The sequence below is a fragment of the Oncorhynchus mykiss genome, chromosome 32 (genome assembly GCF_013265735.2).
Source record: "Oncorhynchus mykiss isolate Arlee chromosome 32, USDA_OmykA_1.1, whole genome shotgun sequence".
NCBI lineage: Eukaryota > Metazoa > Chordata > Actinopteri > Salmoniformes > Salmonidae > Oncorhynchus > Oncorhynchus mykiss.
In genome coordinates this window covers 35,014,191-35,024,433 of record NC_050572.1, presented here as the reverse complement: position 1 = coordinate 35,024,433, position 10,243 = coordinate 35,014,191, and the positions used below count along the sequence as shown (strand labels likewise).

Genomic DNA, 10,243 nt, shown 5'->3' with positions numbered 1-10,243 from the left:
TGCTGGTTATATCGTCTGTAGTACTTCAACTGTAGTAAGCTAATTTGAAATAATTTCATTTTTCTAACAAATACATTCACGCTCAAAACATATTGTCTTGTATTGTGTAGTTAGTATGGTATTACAAATGGAATAAAATCTGTAGTATTAACACATTCAAAACCAAGATCACAAATATCAAATATAGTGAACAAACTTAAACCTGAGTGCACATATCATAAATCACCTTCACATTTCTGTCCCTTTCTTCCAGTCATCTCTCCCTACACTGTACCTAAAAAAGGAGAAAGAGAAAGTCACAAGGTTCATGGTCAATAACATTTATTTGCAAACTTGCAAAGGGTTGGACACAAACAATAAAGAGATATCTGAACAACAATTATTATACACAAGTTGGGGGGGACACCTTGTGGTCAACAAGGTCAAATTGGGTCAAGGCCTGTCATCAGCCTGAGCGCCGGTGTGGTGCGCTGGGGTCTGGTAGGTGCCCTCCTTCACCATCTTGTCCCGCTGCTTACGGATCTCATACAGCCTCTTGTGCTACAGACAGACAGAGAGAGCAAGCCACTTCAGACACTTAGTTGTGAGAGAGGCTGTCAAACCTTTTGGGGGGTGCATGCTCAGAACTTCTTAAGGAGGTATTGGTGTGTTTTTTCAGCTCATTGCTGATCAAAACCACAATTCTCTTCATTCATCAACTCAATGTATTTTTAACAACAAAAACTCTCAAAACAAAAGCATTTCCTATAGTCCTGACGCTCTTAATTTGGTAATCAACACCAAAGATTCCTCCTTCTCCAACAACAGGTAGAGCTGGAAAGGATGGACTGGGGATGTGAACGTTTTAAAAAGGTAAAATGTTTCTACGAAATTGGGATCCTTTACAGAAAAACTTTTTTTTTGTTAAAGTCAATGCAGAACAGCATAAATGGTAAATTTCCGCAAAAATAAGAATGTTGAAGAGCGATGCTCAACTTCTCCACTGTTTTGGTGCCCGGTCTACTACGCTGTAAACCGCGTGAAGCAAACCAGTGCACGAGCAGATACTTTATATGTTGCATCTCGCCCATCTCAACATCCTAGCACATTCATTGATGAAATGCCATGCTTTACTGAAGACATTGCATGCCAAGAATTGCGAGATACAGCTTTCCATTGCTAGATGCCAATAGATTGGCCTAGTGCACAGTTCTGACTGTCTGCCGACCTGCCTATACTGTGCCCTCCCCTCTCTCTCCGTCTGTTTGATTGGTCGAAAAAATGTAAAATGTGTATTTTTCCATATATACAGAGCATTCAGACCTCTTGAATTTTTCCACACATTATGTTACAGCCTTAGTCTAAAATTGATTACAGTTTTTTTCCCCTCATTAACCTACACACAACCCCACAATGACATATCAAAAATAGGTTTAAAGGCATTTTTATAAATGTAAAAAAAAAGTTTACTGAAATATCACATTTACATAAGTATTCAGACCCTTTACTGAGTACATTGCTGTAGAACCTTTGGCAGCGATTACAGCCTTGAGTCTTCTTGGGTATGACACAACAAGCTTGGCACACCTGTATTTGGGGAGTTTCTCCCATTCATCTCTGCAGATCATCTCAAGCTCTGTCAGATTGGATGGGGAGTGTCGCTGCACAGCTATTTTCAGGTCTCTCCAGAGATGTTCGATTGGGTTCAAGTCCGGGCTCTGGCTGGGCCACTCAAGAACAGGCAAGGGCTGTTTTCTTGTCTCCTAACTTTGCTGCTACGTCCGCCGCATTGTCCTCAACACCAATATGCTGGTTAACTTTGCTATTACGCACATAGCAACATGGTCTAGGAAAAGGTGCGAATTCAACAGTGCATTAATGTTTCAGAACCGCGGACAGTGACCGCTATGAAACGCATTTGTTATAAAATAATATAATTTTTATTAGTGTTGCACCATTGTCCTTAACCATATACAACTTCAGTAGCACATGCCTAAGAGTGATGGACTGTGCCATCCCCACGGCCTCCACAATGGATTAGTCCACTCAGACAGGTGTCTTGTACACCATGATATTTTTATTATTGCTTTTGCTACTGCTCGACTAAAGAAATCTCGGGCGACCAACAGCCTATCGACTAAACAATCAACCAGTCGACTAAATGGGGTCAGCCCTATGCAAGTGTTTGTGTTCTCGGAAGTACGGCAACTAATCAGTCTCCTCCAAAAATACAGAATCTTAGGAGTCGATTGCGCTAGGAATATTGACACTGCAAGGAGCCGAGGAATCAATTATTTTAGAGTCGACTCTCCACTACTACGTCATCGTCGTTAACAGTTGGAAAAATGGCAGAGAAAGGCAAGCGACAGCATCAGTCCCGTATGGCAATACTTCGAGAATTTAAATGAGAAGGAATCGCAAACTTTGCAAGGTGGAATTGAAGTACAATAATGGTAGTACAGGTGCAATGCTTAAACATCTGTTGCTGCCAACAGCGCAGCTGCATTATGAATTCAGGTGACATTTTAAGCTTTTTTCTTATAGTTTTAATGTACATTTAAACATACATTTTCCATTTGTCACATCCCTAGGATGAACACCCATGTAGGAGGACAAGCAGATATTTTTTATCAGACATGGATATCAACGGACAACTCCTCAACAGGTCTTTGTTGATGAAATCACAAGTGTTTATTGGGAAAGGACATGAACATCACACACAAAATCAATCTTCACAGTTCACACACACTCTTCAGCTCAGATATCCTACACTCACCGTCTTCTCTCTGTGCATGCACTCATAGAAGTCCTCAAACTCGAGCTTGCATTCCTTCTTGGCACGGGTCTGACCAATGCCATCCGCACACTCGATCCACTCCTTCTCAAAGGCGTGGCAGCGGGGTGCCCGTTTATATGGCTGCTCTCCACCCTGGATCAACATCCATTTGTCTAGGTTGATGCCCAACTTCCCCTGGAGGTCGATGAACGGCATGATGCTGCAGGAGGGGGAAAGAGAGAAGAGCAAGAGTGATGCTAAAGGTTTCTGATTAGAAAGGGGTCTTTCTGTGGCATCGTGGTTTTGGAAAGGGGTCTTTCTGTGGCATCATGGTTTTGGCAATGCAAGTGTTTTCCTTAAGAGTCATTGCAGCCATAATAACAAAGGGTGCATTCACTAACGTTAGGAACCAAGCGGAAGCAAACAGATTTTGTAGGGTGTTCATCAATAAAATTATGAATTTATTCAAGGTTTATACAAATATGTCCCTTCAATCAGAAAAACAGCATTCCAAACCCCATGTCTCTACCATATATGGTTCAAAAGTTAGGACTATTTACTCTGAGAATTTAGCATGTTTAGAGTGACTGTAACGCCATCACAGTGGTCACTTCACCAATAAGGCCCGAGGGGGTGTGGTATATGGCCAATATACCACTGCTAAGGGCTGTTCTTACCCACGACGCAACACGGAGTGCCTGGATACAGCCCTTAGCCGTGGTATATTGGCCATATACCACCAACCCCCAAGGTGTCTTATTGCTATTACCAATGTAATTCCAGCAGTAAAAATAAATGTTTCATCATACCCGTGGTATACAGTCTGATATGCCACAGCTGTCCACCCAGTTTATAATGCTCAACACAACTCTGTCAATATAACACTATGACGCTGCTCAAGCTGACAAGCTAATTAGTGGCTGCAGGTTTGTGAACGAAAACACGGGCTTTTTCTAAATTAAATTAGCTGAATACAAAACTAAATAAGGACTAGATATATATTTATTTACAAGGCTAACAGACTGAATTTCAATATCCACCCTCGGCGAAGACAATCTGTTCTTGTTATCCTTGTGTATTTCTGACTCTTTCCATTTAAATTGCCATAGAAACAGCCCCTCAACGTAGATTATTCCCAGTTATAGGCAATGAAAGACAAGGATCTGGAGATGAAAATTACTAAGGTATCAAGTTGATTTTGATTGGTCCAACCAGCGGAAACACCTCCAAATGTTAACACCTCACAACACCAAATATGGAAGAGACAAACATGAGCTGCGAAGTCTAAACGGTCAATATTTTTAATTTGTTTTTGCTACTGCTCGACTAAAGAAATCTCGGTCGACCAACAGCCTATCAACCAAACAATCGACCAGTCGACTAAATGGGTTCAGCCCTAGGCAAGTGTTTGTGTTCTCGGAAGTACGGCAACTAATCAGTCTCCTCCAAAAATACAGAATCTTAGGAGTCGATTCCGCTAGGAATAAAGACACTGCAAGGAGTCGAGGAATCAATTATTTTAGAGTCGACTCTCCACTACTACGTCATCGTCGTTAACAGTTGGAAAAATGGCAGAGAAAGGCAAGCAACAGCATCAGTCCCGTATGGCAATACTTTGAGAATTTAAATGAGAAGGAATCGCAAAATGGTCACAGCAAAATAATGTTCATATTTCCTCAACACTGTCAAGTACAAATATGTTAAGGTTATAATATTGTAGAGAACAATATAATGATTAATTCTATGTTATTTATAATGACATAGGACAAAGAAAACGACGTTGTGACATTCATTTCGTAGCACATTTTCACTACATTGTACGCAACAGAATTTGTCCAATAAAAACTGGTTTTAGTTGCAAAACTGTTGAGTAAAAGGTTTCAGTTGCTTCTTCTATGAGGTTTAACGGCGGTTGGCATCCAATTTGTTGCATTACCGCCACCTACTAGACTAGAGTATAACTCCCTTATACTTTACTTGAAAAATAAAAATGTATTAAATACCCTACCATCTAACACTACACTCATTAATTTAAAGTAAAGTTATTAAAGTTATATAAAATAAAATTAACACCCCCCTACTCCACTAATTAAATGTATTTACTCCTACATCATGCCATCACCCTGAAAGGATGGGACATCACCACTTAACACATCCTGTAACTCTTCTGCTGTCAAGTCTGGCACACCCAAATACTTCTGCAGCTGCCACCAGAACCTCAATTTTCCGAGACATCCCTGCAGTACAATTGATAACCATTGCTATAAATGCTAAAAATCCAATCTTACTGAAACGTATTTCACTTTTTGGCCTCTCCCTCTGTAGTGGTATATCTCTACTACTCTCACCACTCCTCCCCCTTAACCCATCTTCCTCTACTTTCTTCACTGCCTCTGCATATGACAACTTCTACTCTACTCTAACCCTGGAAACCTCAACCTTTTGCAACTGTTTGCTACGGTCTTCATCTAATAAATACTGGTACACCCAATGTGTTAGAGGTGGATGAAATCTCTGACATTTTTCACAGAGCGCTCTAGCTGTAAATTATTGTTCATACAACTGGCATCAATATGAATTCAGGTCCAATAGCTAACGTTACATGTTCAGTAAAATTACCTAGCTAACGTTACTAACTCTCGAGAAGGGGCCACATACACAGCCATAGGCGCTAGCATTAGAGTAATACATTAATGGGCAAATTTGATACTATAAAATGTCTAGCCTAGGACAGTTGTTTCAAACATGATAGTTAGCTACCGTAGCTAGTTAACGTTACAGCTTGCCAACCTTAGCTAGTTAGCTAACCAATGTTAGTCATCGCAACGTTGCAATTAGACATTCATACAAGCCTATTATCTAACGTTAGCTAGTATTATTAACGTTAGTTCTAGCTATTGGTAGCTAGCAATATTTAGCAGCCATGGGATGCACTTATTGCACTCGACTTCATTGTCTAGCTAATTGTTGAGCTTGCTAACTATTGATAAACGGACAAACTGACTAAAGTCAGCTACTGACTAACAGGCCACTCGCGCTGTGTGTTGTGACTCACTAAACTGTTTCTCCACATTGTTGAAGTGCAAAAATAAGTTATGGTTGAATAGTTAAACTACTGTATTGTCAAAAGGTATGTAAATATGGTATAACTGTCATTATTTACCGCGTTTTGTTGAAGTCACTTTAACCTTCTGTGTGGGTCCCCGTTACTTTACGGTAGGGTGAGCCTAAGCCTGAAATCAGATGGTCGCTTGAAAACCCAGCCTATATTTACGACACTACTGTAAAGAACCTAGGGGTCAAACTGGGCGATGTTGAGGAAGCAAATCAAATGTTTCGTTTATCAAGCCACCAGATTACTTCGTGATAAATTATATCAAATATGTTATAGACTACAAAATTGTAAGAACAGATCATGCTGGAGTCAGATGTTCAAATGTGTAATTTAGCTTATTAAACAAAACTGTGTAGTTCCAGTTGTTAGTTACACCACTACAGGGCAAAAAAAAGTTATTAACTACTGAACATTTTAATTTAGTTTACTACCACGAAGCTACTGCAAAACATAGTTAAATTACTAGTTAAACTACTGCGCCTTCAGAAAATATTCATACCCTTTGATTTATTCCACACAGTGTTACAACCTGAATTTGAAGTGGATTAAATTGATTTCTCACCCATCTACACACAATACCCATAATGAGTGAAAACATGTTTTTAGAAATGTTTGCACATTTATTGAAAATTAAATAGAAATTTACATAAGTAGTCACACCCGAGTCAATACTTTTGTAGAAGCACCTTTGGTGGCGATTACAGCTTTGAGTTGTCTTGGGTATGTTGTATCAGCTTTGCACATCTGGATTTGTGGATTTTTTTCCCCATTCATCCTTGTAGATTTTCTCAAGATTTGTTAAATTTGATGGGGAGCGGCAGTGAACAGCAATCTTCAAGTCTTTCCACGGATTTTCAATGAGATTCAAGTCTGTGCTTTGGCTGGGCCACTCAAGGACTTTCACATTGTTGTTCTGAAGCCATTCCAGCATTGCTTTGACTGTATGCTCTGGGTCATTGTCCTGTTGGAACGTAAATCTTCGCCCTCGTCTTATGTCGTTTGCACTCTGAAGCAGGTTCTCATCAAGGATTTGCCTTTATTTGGCTCCATTCATTGTTCCCTCCAGCCTTACCAGTCGTCCCTGTCCCTGCCACTGAAAAGCATTCCCATAGCATGATGCTGCCACCCTCATGTTTCACCGTGGGGATGGTGTTAGACGGGTGATGAACGATGCCAAAGAGTAACATTTTTGTCTCATCAGACTACAGAATATTTTGCCTTATGATCTCAGTGTCTTTCACATGCCTTTTTGAAAACTCCAGGCATGCTGTCATGTGCCTTTTTCTCAGGCGTTGCTTACGTCCCATAAAGTCCAGATTGGTGAAGTACTGTAGAGACGTTAGAGACTTGTCCTTCTGACAGGTTATCCCATTTCAACCAAGAAACCCTGTAGTTCTGTCAGAGGTCATTGGGTTCTTAGTCTTCTCCCTGACCAAAGTCCTTCTTGACCGGTTGCTCAGTTTGGTCGGACGACCAGCTCTAAGCAGAGTCTAGGTAGTTCCATATTTTTTTCATTTCCCAATGATGGAAACTAACGTGCTCTTGGAAACTAAAAACACTCTAGAACTTGTTTTATACCCTTCCCCAGATACAGTGCATTCGGAAAGTATTCAAACCCCTTGACCTTTTCCACATTTTGTTACGTTACAGCCTTATTCTAAAGTCTATTCAATTGTTTTTTTCACCACATCAATTTACACACAATACCCCATAATGACAAAGCAAAAACAGCTTTTTAGAAATTGTTGCTAATATCTAATATCACATTTACATAAGTATTCAGACCCTTTACTCAGTACTTTGTTGAAGCACCTTTGGGAGTGATTAAAGCATAGAGTCTTCTTGGGTATGACGCTACAAGCTTGGCACACCTGTATTTGGGGAGTTTCTCCCATTCTTCTCTTCAGATCCTCTCAAGGTCTGTCAGGTTGGATGGGGAGCATTGCTGCACACCTATTTTCAGGTCTATCCAGAGATGTTCGATCGGGTTCAAGTCCGGGCTCTGGCTGGGCCACTCAAGGACATTCAGAGACATGTTCCGAAGCCACTCCTGCGTTGTTTTGGCTGTGTGCTCCATTCATCTTTGCCTCGATCCTGACTACTCTCCCAGTCCCTGCCGCTGAAAAACATGCCCACAGCATGATGCTGCCAACACCGTTTTTTATTTAATTAGGTAAGTAAGTTGAGAACAAATTCTTATTTACAATGACAGCCCACCAGAAAGCAAAAGGCCTGCGGGGACGGGGGATTTTAAAATGTAAAACAAATATAAGACAAAACACACAACACAACACTACATAAAGAGACCTAAGACAACAACATAGCATGGCAGCAACACAACAACATGGTAGCAACACAACATGGCAGCAGCACAAGGAGGAGTATAGAATGCAGTGATGTGTCCTATAAAGAGCATTGGGGGCAAATCTGATGGCCAAATGGTAAAGAACAACTAGCCGCTCGAGAGCACCCTTACCTGCCAATCTATAAATTACATCTCTACGTAATCTAGCATGAGTAGGATGGTCATCTGAATCAGGGTTAGTTTGGCAGCTGTGGTGAAAGAGGAGCGATTATGATAGAGGAAACCAAGTCTGTAGTGATGGTGCAAGGTTTCCTCCAGACGTGGCGCTTGGCATTCAGGCCAAAGAGTTCAATCTTGGTTTCATCAGACGAGAGAATCTTGTTTCTCAGGGTCTGAGAGTCTTTAGGCAAACTCCAAGCATGGCTGCCATGTGCCTTTTACTGATTGGCTTCAGTCTGGCCACTCTACCATAAAGGCCTGATTGGTGGAGTGCTGCAGAGATGGTTGTCCTTCTGGAAGGTTCTCATATCTCCACAGAGGAACTCTAGAGTGCTGTCAGAGTGACCATTGGGTTCTTGGTCACCTCCCTGACCAAGGTCCTTCACCCCTGATTGCTCAGTTTGGCCGGGCGGCCAGCTCTAGGAAGAGTCTTGGTGGTTCCAAACATTTTCCATTTAAGAATGATTGAGGCCACTGTGTTCTTGGGGACCTTCAATGCTGCAGACATTTTTTGGTATCCTTCCTCAGATCTGTGCCTCGGCACAATCCTGTCTCAGCGCTCTAAGGACAATTCCTTTGACTTCATGACTTGGTTTTTGCTCTGACATGCACTGTCAACTGTGGGACCTTATATAGACAGGGGTTTCCTTTCCAAATCATGTCCAATCAATTGAATTGACCACAGGTGGACACTAATGAAATTGTAGACACTGTCTCAAGAACGATCAATGGAAACAGGATGCACCTGAGCTCAATTTGGAGTGTCATAGCAAAGGGGTGTGAATACTTACGTAAATGAGATATTTCTGTATTCCATTCTCAATAAATTTGTAAACATTTCTAAAAACGTGTTTTCACTTTGTCATTGTTGGGTATTGTGTGTAGATGGGTGAGAACTTTTTTGTTTTGTTTCCATTCATGAATTCAGGCTGTAACACAACAAAATGTGGAATATGTTAAGGGGTATGAATGCTTTCTGAAAGCACTGTATATGTACACTGAACAAAAATATAAACGCAACATGCAACAATTTCTAAGATTTTACTGTTACAGTCAATTGAAATACATGTATTATTATTATTCTGTATTCCCACATGACTGGGAATAGAGATATGCATCTGTTGGTCACAGATACCTTAAAAGAAAGTAGGGGTGTGGATCAGAAAACCAGTCAGTATAGTTGGTGTGACCACCATTTGTCCTATGCAGCGTGAAAATCTCCTTCGCATAGAGTTAATTGTGGCCTTTGGAATGTTGTCCCACTCATCTTCAATGTGTGTGTGAAGTTGCTGGATATTGGTGGGAAATTAAACACACTGTCGTACACGTCAATCCAGAGCATCCCAAACATGAGGTGATGACACGACAATGGGCCTCAGGATCTCGTCATGGTATCTCTGTGCATTCAAATTGCCATTGATAAAATGCAATTGTGTTCATGGTCCTTAGATTATGCCTGCCCATATCATAACCCCACCGTCACCATGGGGCACTCTGTTCACAACATTGACATCAGTAAACCGCTCACCCACACAACGCTATACACGGTACAGTTGAAACCGTGATTCATCCGTGAAGAGCACACTTCTCCAGCGTGCCAGTAGCCACAGAAGGTGAGCATTTGCCCACTGAAGTTGTTTATGACGCCAACTGCAAGACCCTAGTGAGGACGATGAGCACTCAGATGAGCTTCCCGACAAATTCTTCAGTTGTGCATACCCATAGCTGTCCAGGTGGCTGGTTTCAAACCATCCCCCAGGTGAAGAAGCCAGATGTGGAGGTCCTGGGCTGGCGTGGTTACACGTGTTCTGCGGTTGTGAGGCCGGTTGGACGTACTGCCAAATTCTCT

At 41.3% G+C, this 10,243-nt stretch overlaps 1 protein-coding gene across 1 annotated transcript; it reads right to left on the bottom strand.

Annotated features, from left to right (window-relative positions):
• Positions 1 to 306: 306 nt before the first annotated feature.
• ndus5 (NADH dehydrogenase iron-sulfur protein 5) lies at positions 307 to 5,973 on the bottom strand. Its single transcript, NM_001165116.2, has 3 exons — positions 5,919 to 5,973; positions 2,756 to 2,975; positions 307 to 540 (listed from the first exon to the last, which is right to left on the bottom strand). The coding sequence occupies exons 2-3, from the start codon at positions 2,969 to 2,971 to the stop codon at positions 433 to 435; spliced, it is 324 nt and encodes a 107-aa protein (NP_001158588.1). The 5' UTR covers positions 2,972 to 2,975; positions 5,919 to 5,973; the 3' UTR covers positions 307 to 432.
• Between the last annotated feature and the right edge of the window lie 4,270 nt (positions 5,974 to 10,243).